This window comes from Emydura macquarii, unplaced genomic scaffold, assembly GCF_026122565.2.
Source record: "Emydura macquarii macquarii isolate MOO-44397 ecotype Brisbane River unplaced genomic scaffold, CSIRO-AGI_Emac_v2 contig_2205, whole genome shotgun sequence".
In the NCBI taxonomy this organism is placed as follows: Eukaryota; Metazoa; Chordata; order Testudines; family Chelidae; genus Emydura; species Emydura macquarii.
The window spans coordinates 25,831,741-25,846,735 of record NW_027132342.1 but is presented as its reverse complement, the minus strand read 5'-3'; the positions used below and the strand labels follow the sequence as shown (position 1 = coordinate 25,846,735).

Here is a 14,995-nt window from a genome sequence, read left to right as displayed (position 1 = left end):
GGGAAACTGCTGTTCCATGGTGCTGGTGAAGGAACACTGTCTCCTGAATCAAGATTAGGCTCTTTGCACCATGAACTTGTCGGACTTTCGCAGCCACGATGCCACATGTTGGCTGGTTAGCACTGTGAAGCTAGCGTACAGACCTCTACAAACACAAACTGCATGAAGATGATTTCTTTAGGGCTGGACTGTGACTGGGACTTTACCGCAGCACAGGACAGTATGGTGTAAAAGCCTCCCTTACTTCATTACATGGCCGGGTAGTCTGTGCATTCATCTCCCTGGATCAAGCAGTCAGGGAGAGGGTGGGGATTAAGTGCAACCTTGGCTCCATATCTCCTCCTTGCTCGCCAGCACAGCTGAGCTGCTGTGGGGGGGGGGGGTGTCACAGTTTGCTGTGAGTATTTGCTTCTCTTCCAATGCATGAAAGAAATGGGAGGAATTGTGATTCAGAGGTATGTCTTTGAGACACTGACTCCTACCATGCCTTGCCCAGGGCTGTGCCTAAAGCCACAGTCTAGCCTACGTGTTCAGCTTTATTTCCCATGCCTATTGGCTGTAAAAAAAAAAAAAAAAAAAAAAAAAAATTGTGGCCCATCAATCAGCCAGCAATTCACAATAGAGCTAAACAGCAGTTACAAATAATGAGAAGGATCAAGCATCCATGAACGACAACAAAGAGATATCACGGACACATCCCATGAAAAGGACATGTGGACCCAACGTATAACATCCCCTCTTCCTGCAATGAATTGATGTGTCAGTGTCTTATAATAAGTTACACTGGACTGCCAGAACACGAGGGACGGGACAGAGACAAACAGCAAGAATGGTGTGTCCCAATACTTGTCCAGTAAGATGGTATATATAGCAAGAATGTCAACCACTTTGCACTACACTTCTTAATTTGTACTTGACCTCTGGAGAAAACTGCTCTTATCAAGAAAGCGTGAGCAGTCATAAAACCAAGATAGGTACACAGGAGAGAGACCGTTGTGGTCAGAGTGATAAATAGGCCACTGTTCAGAAGAGCTCTCTGAACGACTTCACTAGATACATTCTTTGCACTCACTGTGCTTACCGTGGCTCTAAATGAGCATCCAACCTATTCATTTAAGGAGTAAAATATCAAGGCTACTAGAAAGCGTGAGGGCCTTTATACTGCAGTGACGATAACTGTTTTCTGATCTTTCATATGCTCTGGTGATGAGCACCCCCTCAGAGTCAGCTCCTGAGGAGGCATAACTAACTGGCACAACTCCTGTGCAGATAGAGACAAAATGGCAGAGTAGCTGCACAACTCCCATGTGACTAACTTTCTTGTTTAACACACAGTTCTCTTGTGTGGCAAACTGTAATGCTGATCAATTCCAAACAAAAAGGCGGTGAGTGGTGCAATGGTGGTACCACACAATGTAGAATTAGCAGCCTCTGACAACCCCAGAACTGCAATAACAGGGTTGCGGCTGAATTGCTGATCAGGGTTGAGGGGCACTGGCTGGGCTTTCTCTGTCTGAGTAACCAGATATGGCAGCTTTCTCTTCCATAGCAAGGCTCCTGCTGCTGCCTGATTTGTTCGGTGACATCACAGCACAGTCCGTGTGTTTATTGAAGGCTTGTTGCAGTTTAGCTACCCCACTTTTCAAAGTGAGCTGTGGGCCTGTATCGTGATAGCACAGCATTGTCCTACACAGCAGCAGCAGCAGCAAGACACTACACCAGCTCAGGGAGGAGGGAGTCAGAGTTCACAACGCTGGTCAGCTGTTCACAGCCAGAGGAGGCAGAAGTGGTATCTGCTCAGAAACAGAACAGCTGCGAGACTTCAAAGGCAAAGTGTTTGATTCCCTGCTCTGCACTGGCAAGAGGAGGAGGAACCATTTTTCAGAGTACTAGGATGAGGGAGGGGAAAAGGAGACAGAAATCAGGAAAAGGGAGAAAGGAAGAAGAAAGAACGGGGAATGGAATTGCTGTTCCAGCCACACTCCTGCTGTGCTTGTTTTTCAGAACTAACCCTCAAACACCAGGCCCTGCTGTGCTTACTTGTTATCTTAAAACAGAGAAAAGGTAGGACCCTACACTGCCCGACTCACCTCTGCAACACCCACTAACATTCGCAGACACTATCAGCTCCTGCTACATGGTAAGGTCAGCTAGACCTCACACCAATAGCCTTGTAACTGTGAAAGCCTTTCCTGATATCCAACTTAAATCTCCCCACTTCTAAATCTCAAATTATGCCCCTGAGTTCTGACTTTGTCCGGTATTGTAAATGCATTATTTCCTCCCAGTGAGTCCTTTTGGGGGGCTTTCTTTTGGCATCTGTTTATCGTGAGCATATTGCCATGCAATCCCCCTTTTCAAAGCTTATCATGGTTAGCTGAACAAGCCGCTCCGTAAGACTTTCCCTCCAAACCCCAAATAAGTTTTGCGGGCCCCACCACCGCATTATTATATCTTTTCTAAAATGAGAACATCCATTCTTCAAATCCAGCTCAGGGCAGTGGAAACTGGAAGCTGTTACCATCTGATGGCTGTTTGGTGGCCTTAGTGTAATGAGTTTGACATGGACAGGGGTCTACTTTACCAAAAACACCAACACAACTGGTACTAATTATCACCCCCATTGGCAATTTCAGCTGAAAGGCCAGAGGCTGAAGGGGCTTAAGGATCCTAATCACCCTTAGAGATCATCCCTCAGATCAGGGACAGCAGTGCGGCAGTGCAGAGAAGCTTGCACTTCTTGTGCTTTATGGTTCTGTAGATAAACAGGGGCCTCCAGCCTCATCTATCTGCCCTGTCTTATAGAACTAGAATTACTAAAAAAAAAAAACCCTCTGTACTAACTTAAAAATATATATCCAACTTCAGCTCAGTAAACAAAACCATACACAGTAGAACCTCAAAGATACGAGCACCTTGGGAATGGAGGTTGTTCCTAACTCTGAAATGTTGGTAGCTCTGAACAAAACACTATGGCACAGTACCCTGCAGTCAGTGTCTTCCAGCTGAGGCGGGAGAGATCTCTGCAAAGGGGCACCTCGCAGCATTGCCTGGTTTGCAAGCAGCTCCCTGCCCTATTCCTGTTCCTTGCCGTTGGGCTGAACTGGGGGGCTTGCCCCCATCTTTGGCACTACAAGCCCCAGCCCTCAGCCGCTCCCCAAGGCTCGCTCTGCTCTGTGCACTGCTCACCAGGCTTCAGAGGCAGCACATGGCAGGGGGTTGGTGGCAGCCGGCTGCCAGCGCCCCTCCCTCCCCTGCCCCTTGCAGTCCCAGACGTGCTGGCAGGACTCAGGAGTGCAGCCCCGGACAAAGCTTGGGCCGCATCCGTGGCCCTTTAAAACATCTCCAGAGCGCAGTGTGCAGGAAGCAGTTCTGAGCCTCAGACTCTGGCTCCCACTCCAGCCCCAGGCCGGATTTTGGCTACAACAGTAGCAGCTCAGTAGCTCCCTGTGGCAGGCTGCAGCTTCTTTGCCAGGCTGCTAGTCCCCCTCCCACAGAGAGAGGGTGGTGGTGAAAACAGCTTCCCCCTCCCGGTGGGGTGGCGGGGAGTGAAACAGCAACCTTGGTTTACAGGAAAGGGTGCAGATCCCAGGCTGCTTCTGTTTGGCGACCTTTAAGTATAGTACTGTATTTGCGTTCTTCCCCCTCCCTCCCCTGCTGCCTGATTGCTTACTTCCAGTTCCACATGGTGTTGGGTTGACCGGTCAGTTCGTATCTCTGGTGTCTGTATCTTTGCGATTCTACTGTACATTATTTCAGATGTGTCTCACAAGATTCTCATGCAGTGGAAACAGCTAGAGAACTGAGCATCAGCAAGTCAGCTTGTTCTAGCTCAAACAGACATGTATTTTTAGCATAATGAAATATTGTAATGCATGCCTATGGCTCGAGGAGCAAGAACACCTAAAGCCAACTAGTGCCAACATACTTGTAGGAACCATACAGTATGGCAGACAGGGCCTACTGTTACCAATAATACTACAGTCAATGGGAAAGCAATTGTGGAATTGGGAGTGGGGTTAGAGAGATACAGTTGGTAATGAGTAGCTGCTAATCTGTTACAGCCAGATTCTGCAGGCACACATAGGCTTCCAGTGATTTCCTGAAAGTCCCATATTCTCCTGAATGCAGAACTTGGCCCAATCTCATGGTTGATGAAGGAGCACATTTTTTTTCATTTACTTCAATATACATTTGCAACTATACGGCTTTTCCATCTGGGATCATTATGGAGCATTGCTAAATACACAAACATAATTCTCAATTCCTTTCACTGCTTCAAGCATTCACACAGCTATTGGTTCATTTAACCAGAAATTCCTTTTCCCATTATTTTTCTTTCTGTCCTGGGGTCTTTATGTCCTAGTTCACTTTCACACTATTTTCCTTCTTAGCTTGACAGCTCTGTTATAATGTCACTCATTATGCTACACAATGCAAACAGCGTTACAAAAGTTGACTTGAATAAGATAAACGAGTGACTGATTTCTATGCACAAAGACAGTTGCTAGGGCATGTTTCTTTCCATTGCCTTTTGTTGCTGAATTAATACCTTTCAATGCTTCTTTTCAGATTGCAAATATGCTTGTGTTTTGGTAAATCTTTATAAAAAACTTTCTGTGTGATTTATTACATTCCAGAATTCACTGTGGTGAGCAAGAAGAAAGTTCTGTATACAAGTAACATATGTGTCAGGTCACTTGTTATTTATTATTATTTATTCTTTTGTATTTCTGCAATTTTTGCAATACTGAAAAAAAAAAAAAAAAAGACCGTTGGTAACAAGTCTCACAGCCTGCTCGTGAGGCCTGAGCTACAAACAGCGGTGTAGACATTCCTGTTCGGGCTGCAGCCCAGGCTCTGAAGCCCTCCCCCGTTGCCAGGTTTCCAGTCTGAGTGGCAATGTCTACACTGCTATTTAGCCCTATAGCCAGATCCCCATAATGCAAGCCTGAGTCAGCTGACCCAGGTACTGAGACTTGCTCCCGCGGATCTTTGTTTTGCAGTGTAGACGTCTGTAAAGTAGTGCCTTAGGTGTACAGCCAAGATTAGAGCCCCAACTGTACAGTGCCTAACGCAAACACATGGTTAGAGAAAATCCTAGCCTCAAAGATCTTACAATCTTGATCAGTGGTTCTCAACCTGCAGCCCGCTTGTGGCCCAACCAGCACACAGCTGCAGCATCCTCAGGGCCATACAGGTAGTATATATATTGTGTGGATGCAGCCCACATAACACATAGAGAGCTGCATATGTGGCCCACAATAGTAAATAGGTTGAGAACCACTGATCTAAATAGACAAGACAGACAAAGTCTGGTTTCCCTTCCATCCCTTAATAGACTGTTTCTTTAATTTAAATTTTAAATATACATCTGTTTTGTTCAGGGAGAGAGTGCAGAGGAAAAGGGTTTAACGCATGGTCATACTCCAAGCATAACTTTTATTTTTGTATATTTTACACTAATTAATGTGCCACTCAGTTTTATAAGCTGTGTTCACTCACTGCCCTCTATCCTGGTGTAGTCTATCTAGATAGCTATAATTAGCTCATCATCCTCTCCCTGATTTGAGAGCCAATTTTGATTTTGTACACATCTTCAGTATTTAGCAAGGCACTTACAGCCTTGGTATCTAAATTCCATGGCCCAGATCCTCAGAGGTATACCCTAACTTCCACTGAAAGCAGTGGAGCCTAAATACCTTTGCAGATCTGGGCCCATGCAACTAAATTTAATATTGAGAGTGCCCGAAATCTCATAGCCTCGCTTGTTCTTGCTAGGAAATAAACAGCCTTTTGCAGAGCAATAGCCATGTTTTCAGTGGCTTCGGGGCAGATCCTCAGCCAGTGTGAGGTTTTATAGCTCCACTGACTTCAGTGGCAATAAACCAGCTCACATCGGCTGAGGATCTGCAGTTAATGTCTCACTATTAAGGGTACGTCTACACTGAGGGCGGCAAAGTCGCTGCCGTCAGATTGATCTTTCTGGATCAATTGAGCAGTGAGTGAAAACCTGCTCAATCGATCAGGAAGTTGACCTAGTAAAATCACCTCCTGAAGTGGCACAGTGCAGTGAAGACACCGTGCAGAATGGAAGTACAGCAGTTGACAGGAGTTACGCAAGCCACTCTGCGTAGCTTGCGTAACTCCTGTCGACTGCCGCTGAATTTCCAAGTAAGTTGAGACCAGGCCTAGGATGTGCTGGGTGGTGCTAGCTTGATGCTGCTTGTTGCCCTACCTGTAGATTTGCTGCCACCTGTCAAGACAGGAAGTTTTAAAGCTGTGCTCGCTGACTGGCCAAAAGATGCTGTCAGTTTCTCTGCTCGACTTTGAAAATGAAACACATCTTGAAAAAGTCTTTGGGATATATTGACATAGCATCTTGGAATATTAAGGAGAGCTATAAGGTCAACACCTTGATTATAGCTTTGGAAATGTACATTATTCATCCTGTCACTCATTTTTAACTTTTTTTAAGGCCAAACGCTGTCCTGATCTGGTGCAAGTCCTAGTCTCTCATTTCTTTTATTAACTTAAATATAAAAATACTAGATCACATTATTAGAGATGCCTCTTCCTGCAATAAAAGAACAAGTTGATACATCCTGCTAGTTTTCTGTCCCACTGCAATGCAGGGGAAGATGAGGATGATGGGCAGCACTTGCAGGAGGGGATGAACATGTTGGATAATGCTGGCTCCCAAGAAAAAGGGCATCTGATTGTGTGTGTGTGGGGGGAGGGGAGGAAGGACACGACACTGGAAACACTACTGTGATGCTGATAAATCAGGTGCCAGCTCTTACCAAGACTGCTGGCATCAGCTGAGCACTGACAAATTCATAGCTGGAAATCAGACCAGTTCACCTGTATGTTAATATTGTTCCATATAGGCGTTAGACTTGTAAAGATGTATTCAGTGTTTAGACTCAATAAAATGCTTGTAAGTTGCTGCATGCATTAATCTTACTTGTAATGTCTGTATCCCCTGCTATAAGAGAACAGGTAAGTTTTGCTTTATAACTGTAAAAAGGCCTGCTCTGAACTTGTGAACCCAGGCAAGAGGAGTGGTTCTCCTGCCCATTCAGAAGGGCTATCAAAATCAATGCATCTGATGAAGTGGGTTTCTGCCCACGAAAGCTTATCCCCAAATAGATGTGTTAGTCTTTAAGGTGCCACAGAACTCTTGCTGTTTTTATCAAAATCAAGTGGACCATTGTTGAATACCATGATACAAAGATGGGGTAAATAGCCCTCACACATATGAAGGTGCTATGTGCAAGAAAGCCCATCCAATCAGCTTGAATGCTGGAAGAAGGGGATAAAATATGGACACACAAAAATTTTCTCTCTCTTTTTGCTGTTTGGATTCACACAAGCGCTGAAGCCAAGAAACAAAAGCAAAGATCCCCAGGGTCAACCTGATTTAGCCCTAAAAGACATTCAGTGCTGACAGATTACTACAACTCTGTCACCTTTTGGAACCATAGACTGTAACTCATTGGTATATATGTTGCCTGCTTTAACCTGTAAATAACTCTTTTTTTTTCTAGTTAATAAATCCTTAGTTAGTTTACTATAGCTTTACTATGGCTACAAGAATTGTCTTTGGTGTGATATCTGAGGTACAAATTGACCTGGAATAAGTGACTGGTCTCTTGGGATTGGAAGCAACCTGAATATTTGGTGGTTTTTGGTGTATGGCAGCCAAATATCTCTAATCCAGCCTGAGTGGCAAGATAGACTGGGATGCCCAAGGGGACTGCCTGTGACTCTGTGGTAAAACTGTTATAAGTGCTTCAGGAGTTCACATTTATTACTGGGTTGATTAAATCTAATTATAGAACATGTCTGCCCTATCAATCATAGTTGTGATCCCTCCACACAGCATGACAGCTACGTGTCAAAAACCCAATCCATGGAAGCCAATAGCTTGGGCTAACCCTGAAGGCCACTCAGAAGTTGCAACTGCTGTGTTGGGTCACGGAGAATAAGACAGTCCCTGAGACTGGGCTCCTGTCCATTTAGACTTTTGCAGATGAGAACCCCAGGACCTTGAATGGCACCCAGGACTGGATAGATAACCAATGTAGAGCACAAAGCACTGGTGAGAGATGTTCTTCACTGCTTATTAGCTGTCAAGTGCAGGCCCAGTTTCTGGTCCTGGTTCTCATCTGCAAAGTTCTAAATGGGCAGGAGCCCAGCTACCTCAGGGATTGTCTCCTTCTCCATGACACAGCACAGCAGATCCAACTAGCAAGGATACTTTGGCTGGTGGAGCCGTGGGTACACATTATAATGGCTGAATCCAGAGTGATCTCGATGGTGGGCTTGTGGCTGTAAAACTTTCTGCTACTAGAGATTGGGCTGAGCTTATCTCCTTTGTGCAGTGCTTTGAATCTGTGGTTGAAAAGCACTCTATAGAAGAGCTAGCTATTCTTATATTATTTTAAACCAGACGGTGCCAAGCACCTAAATGTGCTGTCAAGAAACCATCTTCCATTGACCAGGCATGACCGAGATAACCTAATAAGTCTTTTCTGTCTCTGTCTTCTATGATTCTTTGATAAAATCCTTTACGGTACCTGTGACTTCAGAGACTTTTTAAAAATACAGCAGGTGCAATAACGAACGAACACACTGGATATGAACAACTTTCCTTTAAGAATGTGCAAACCATTGAAGGTAATTCATAAAATCAATAGGACAGTTTGAATAATTAAGAATTATCAGCACAAAAAACCTGCCACTTACTTGAGACAAACCATCATTAGTTAATCTGTACTAATATAATGTAAACAGATTTGACATCAGGTCCAATTGCACACTGTATTTTAGCAATGTTTTATTAATGATGAATAATTAAGTAATCAGTTGCCACTCCTTCATTCCTATGACCAAAATCATTATATTGACCTGCATGTCTCAAAGCCATAGCAGCCCTGGATGCTAAGAATGAAATAAAGCTGTTTCAAAAGCCCAAACAAACCTGGTAGTTTCAAATACAACTTTATTTCTTATTTATTTTGTATATCCACCATAAGCCTTTCCACTTTACCCTTTCTAAGTTTACCATCCCCTGTTCCAAAATGGAAGTCTCGTTCAGAGGCCTAGGTCTTCCTCTGGGGTTGCCCTGCATGAGCAAGCAGAATCAGATAATGCAGAATAATACCAATCACCTGATCCAAGTTACAGTCAGAGAAATTAGCTAGTGGGTAAGATAAATTTTTAAGTAATTACTGAAAGGCATGGCTACCACAACATACCCAAAGTGAAAGTCAATGGAGTGTCCAGTGGGGAACATGCAGATCTCTGCATATAGACAAAACGAATACCTGGGAATACAGCCTCTTATTTGATATCATTCTTGACTATTGTTTTATATATTAGGAGCTAACGTGAAAGTATTTTTCTTAGAGCAGCTTATTAGATGTCCATGTTAACCATTTTAGGAGTCAATTGCCCTGGCTGATGTAGAAAAGTGACCCAGAGTCTACTCTGCTCCCAGATTCAGCCGTGGTAGAAGGAATGTAACTCCACTAAATTTACTGGAATTACATCTGCTTACACCAAGAGTGAAATGAGTCCTGTATTTCTGTGATTCAGGTACCATACAATATCTATTCCAACCCCCAAGCTTCCAGCCATCCTTATAGCCAAAAAAGGCAACACGTCCACAGAAGACTTTTTTTTTTAAGTTGGGCTCCCAATCCATGAGGCCCCAGCCACAAAAAAGGGTTTTCGGGGAATGGGGAGGAGCTGTGTAGCTACATTTGGAATATTAACAAGCTGAATTTTAGTCCTCACATCCCATAACAAATTCCAGACCAATACAAATATTAGTCTTCACCTACATCCTTCCACCAGTTTCCCACATATCTGACATTCAGCTTTGTAGAATCATCTCTTCCAGATTGCTGAGTGTGACATGACTGAAATACTTCAGCTTGCTTTGCTAGATCTATCTGAGACCTGTCAGATGTACCCTGAACTACCAAAACACACATTTGTTATTCTTCTGTTCACTCCCCTGACCTGTAGAACAGAGACTGCCAGCACCAGATCCTGCTCTTTCACTGTCCAGTTTTGAAGGTCACAGTAAACTAGGAGCTGAAACAAAGCCTAGAGTTAGTAATGTTGGAAATTCCTTTCCCATTTTCATCAATATAATCTATGGGATTGATTTACTGGTAATGGGATTAAACCATTGATAGTTTCCTAACAACACAATTGTAGGGTGAAGCACTCTGATACACGGCATGTCATAAGTATACAAGTAAGTAGTATATGTGCATTTATAGATATATACATTCATATGCGTATATAAACACTACACTACATATATTATACATAATATAAAATCAGGCAAAATGTAAGTAAAAGATTTACTAGAATGTGTTTACTGCACAGTCACAAAAAGCACAGTTTTGAAATAATTTAAAATGTATTATTTCAAAACCAAAAATTCACACTTGTCAAACAACTGTTTCCTATTGAGGATTAGCTGCATGTGAAGTCTGAAGTTTTAAAATGTTGCCATTTTTTAAAGTTATATGTGTGCATAATTCAAATATATATTTTAAAACATAGGAGTATAATTTCCCAACACATCTATAGTTGAACAGATTATACATGAACCTTCCTATGGCACTTCACCTTTGAGTCTAACCATGGAAAGTTTTATCTTAAGAAGAAACTTTCTGGAAATATGGATTTAGGTCCCTAACTCCAGGCATCCCCTTTTGAGCATTCTGGCTGAGACAAGTCCCTTTTGAAATATTAAAATTAAACACAGAAGGCCAGATCCTCAGCTAGTGTAAACTGATGTAACTCCACTAAAGTCCTTGGAGCTCAGCTGATTTACCCTAGATAAGGATCTGGCCGATGGGGCTCAATTCTCAACTGAACTGGTCTTATTGGTGGGAAAGGGAAAGGTGCTTCTAAACCATCTTTTCACCTCCCCCGTCCTAGGGCTGGCCAGATGCTGGAACAGTACCTGACGCAAGCCTCGCGGCTGCTCTTATGCTGGCTGGAATGGACTAACATAGGAGGTTGTGATGCTGTAGGGCTACCCTGGACACATATGGGTCACAATAGGCCCTAAGATGCAGCACATATGGGCAATCTGATCGAGTTAACTTCGCTGTAGGATCTGTAAATTTGAATTTCCTGACATTTGTGTATTTAAAATCTCAACAATGTCCCATTCACTTAAGAGAGGTGTTGCTTCTGATTGATTTCTTCCCTCAGTGCTCACGGTTACCTGTGCACTGTTGTTTCTACAGAATATACCAATATATAGAGAGGATATATGGCTACAACTTCTGTTATAACTCTCAACTGTGCTCTTGGGCATATTCCCACACAACGGTATCATAAGGAAACAATAACAAGGAACCACTCCTTTCAAAAAATTTCACTCTAGAAACAGGGTGAAAACCAGGGTATTGCTACAGACCTACCAAACTGTGGCATGCTTTCAGATCTGTGGATCTTCAGATGTCACAAGACTAGCTCTGTTGGGGGGAAACACACTGTCTTTTTCCTGTTTGAGGTTATAATTTAACTCAAATGAGAGTGTTCTATTCTTTCCCCCAAGGAGCTGGCTAGATGCCAGATTTCCTTACCTACAGCATTTGGTTTACCTGCCTTTCCCCACTCTTTTTATGCCAGAGTGCCTAATACTTCCTGAGACGGTTGCGCTGCTGATAAAGAGCAGTGAACATCCTTAACAAGGGCCTGATCCGAAGTCCACTGAAGTCAATGGAAAGATTCCCTTAGACTTCTATGGGCGTTGGATCAGACCTCTAGTGACTAAAGGTTTTAAGACTAAATCCGGTGACAACGTAGTTAAAACGCTGTGACCAGCATCTTATTAACTTTAACCTTCGGTTAACATTCAACGAGTCCCGTTAGACTTGCAGATCCATGCGTCACCTTTGTTGAGCATGTACATGTGCCACTCCACTCTAGGCAAGACAGATACAGACTTTTATATTATAACCCATGCGTTTAAAAATCTTAAGTCCATATAAATCTGTTTGTAACATGGCAAAGGATCCCAAAGCCTTTCACAAACTACACACATGCAGCCACTTCTGGGACGGAGGATGGCATCCAACTTGTGCGCAGCCTGCTGCAGAATAATGTGAAAAGTCTGACTCTTACAACAAGTACTGTAGGATCTTTAAAGTCTATACAGAGCCCACATCTAACTTATCTGTCTTAGGGTTTTATACTGCCACCCATCTCTGTAGTAGCTGAGTGCTTTTCATGTAATAACAAAGCAAAATCCCTAGTTGACTTCATGGAATCCCTATCTCTTCTTTCTTCTGGGAGTCTAAACTCTGTTTGGGGTAGGTTTTATTTGGTTGATTGGTTGATTAGATTGCATTAATTTCCTATTTTCTTTTGTAGGAGTTTCGACAGAAGGGGGGGTCGTTGACATTAGTTTTTAAGGTCTCATCTGAAAGAGACACATATAATATACAGCAGATAGGTAATTTATCTTCTTTGGAAAGATGAGGATTTGAATTGACCCTGCCAAGTTTTAAACTATGGCACCAGGAAGTTAAAGTAATTCAAACCTGATGCTTAGACCATTAAGCCATCCCCTGTTAGGGCATTGCTTTGGTTCAGTTTGTTTTGATTTTGGGGATTACCATTTGACTAGGTTTATATGCATAAATAAATTAGATTGGGAATTGAAGCTAGACAAATTCAGACTGGAAACCAGGTGTAAATTTTTTACAGTGAGGGTAATTGATTACTGATAGAACCATTTATCAAGGGTGGTGGTGGATTCGCCATCACTGACAATTTTAAAATCAAGACTGGATGTTTTTCTGAAAGATATGATCTAGGAATTATTTTGGGGATGTTCTATGGCCTGTGTTATACAGGAGGTCAGACAAGATCACTGTGGTCCCTTTTGGTCTTGGAATCTATGACTGGTATGTAACAAACAAACAAACAAAAACAGTAAAAGCAACTCTACTATATTTCTTATATACTAAGATATATACTATATATGTATATACTATATATACTATATCAATGTAAAGATTACACAGGTCATACATACCATGTGGAAGACTCCTGATGCTTTGACAGGTCTAAATCCAGCAACGGGTACACAGTGACCAGCATGGCCGTTACAAAAACAGCTTCCCTTTACAATGAAATCATAGATTGCATAGTGTATGAACTGCTGAGGCTTTGCATTCAAGTCATTGTCCTGACAGGGACAGGCCTGTTGCTTAAGCAGCCGCACTCGAAGATTGGTGATTTTCAGCTGTGCCTGAGCTTCAGCGCTGTAAGGATCCTCAGCCAAATAAGGTGGCGACAGAGCTCGGTATATAACCTGAACAAAGGAATGCAGAGAAAAAGAGAGAAAGAAAAAATAGGGATGTGAACTGGAGTCTTTTAAAAGGCTTTCAGCATGTGGTCTACAAACTCTGCACTCTCTGCCTCTGGTTTGATTTACAAACCAGTGACATCTGGAATTGGTATGACAGTAAGATGTGATGAGGTTTTTAGAGCTTCCTCACACCTGGAGAAGGGTTGCCCTCTGTTATGTAAGGAAGCAGCTGTCCCCCATGGTGCATGAAGGAAAATAATGAGTTGAATAGGCAGATGCCTGTGTGCTCTCTCCTATCTGTATGGTAGTGGGGCAGCAAAATAAGTTTTATCCAGAGAAAAAATGTTCTTTTTCTCCTTTTAAAAAAGTCAAAGCCTGATTCCTGGAAACACTTAGGGTGTGTCTACACTGCAATTAAAAGCCCACAGCTGGCCTGTGTCAGCTGACTCAGGATCACAGGACTCAGGAGAAGGAGCTGTTTAACTGTGGTGTAGACATTCAGACTCCGGCTGCAGCCCAGGCTTTGGGACCCCTCAAAGGGGGAAGGTCCCAGAACATGGGCTCTAGCCTGAGTCCAAACATCTGCATCACTGTTAAACAGCTCCATTCGCCCAAGCCCCATGAGCCTGAGGCCACTCACATGGGCCAGCTGCGGGTGTTTAATTGCAGTGTAGACAAACCTTAGGGTGAAATCCTGGCCACTGAAATCAATGGGAATTTTTCCATTGGCTTCAGTGGGGCCAGAATTTCATCCTTACTACGTGGCATAGTACTTTCCATAGATTGTATTGAAATCAGTGGGCTTACTCACAACAGTAAGCACTACTCGAAGTAGCGAGTGTTGACAAGAATGAGTCCTAATGATGTAAAAAAGTTTGTGTCAATTTGTTTATTAACCCCCACTCCCAAATCTGGGGGTGTATATTTAGCAAATAAAGCACAGGTTTCCAAATATTTGGCTCATGTCAGAGCCATGCTGATTCCTAGCACGATAGTGATCAGGTGTGGTGACTAATGACAGAAAGCAGATAGCCCAGAAGATTGAGATAGGAAAGAGAGAAAAATTGGGGACTTTTTAGGTTTAAGCAAATACCATTTAGGGTTTATTTTAACTTCAGTAGGACTGAACTGGCAAAAATTGGTTTAACTGAAAATGGAGAGATCTAGATAAAAATAACTAATTTTCTTTAAGAGGTTTGTTTGGAACTTGTTAACGTAGCAGTCTATGCAGTGTGATATCAGAAACAGCAGACATCAATTAATACATTAAATACATTGCATTTTTATTGGTATGATGTCACCCTTTATATTAAGGGTACATTTGTAAATAGCTTATAAATGGATCAATGAAAATGATTAATTAATAATATTTTTAAAAAATATATTTGAATAAATGATTTATCAATTGTTTTCAGATGTTACAGAGTCCAACAGGTCACTAAGTTGCTTATAAACATCTAAAAACCTTTCACTGATGTGCTTATAACCATCTATAACACATACTACCCCTATATGTAACTTGCTTATAAGATATCAGTCATTTATGAACCATTCATAAATGTAAACATGTGCCCTTAATATAAAGTGTGATAATTAACAGTGTCATTGATGTAGTCATTGACTGTATGCTCAGCACTT

General features: G+C 42.5%; 1 protein-coding gene across 2 annotated transcripts in view; it reads right to left on the bottom strand.

Moving 5' to 3' along the window:
• Nucleotides 1-14,995, bottom strand: part of NTN4 (netrin 4) — an 86,147-nt gene that overhangs the window by 33,039 nt on the left and 38,113 nt on the right. Inside the window, exon 3 of one of the 2 annotated variants that reach the window (XM_067559783.1) lies at nucleotides 13,082-13,360. The exons of the other annotated variant lie outside the window; for it this stretch is intronic. Coding sequence (XP_067415884.1) covers nucleotides 13,082-13,360 — 279 coding nt within the window. The remainder of the gene's footprint in view (nucleotides 1-13,081; nucleotides 13,361-14,995) is intronic. 2 annotated transcript variants of the gene reach the window in all.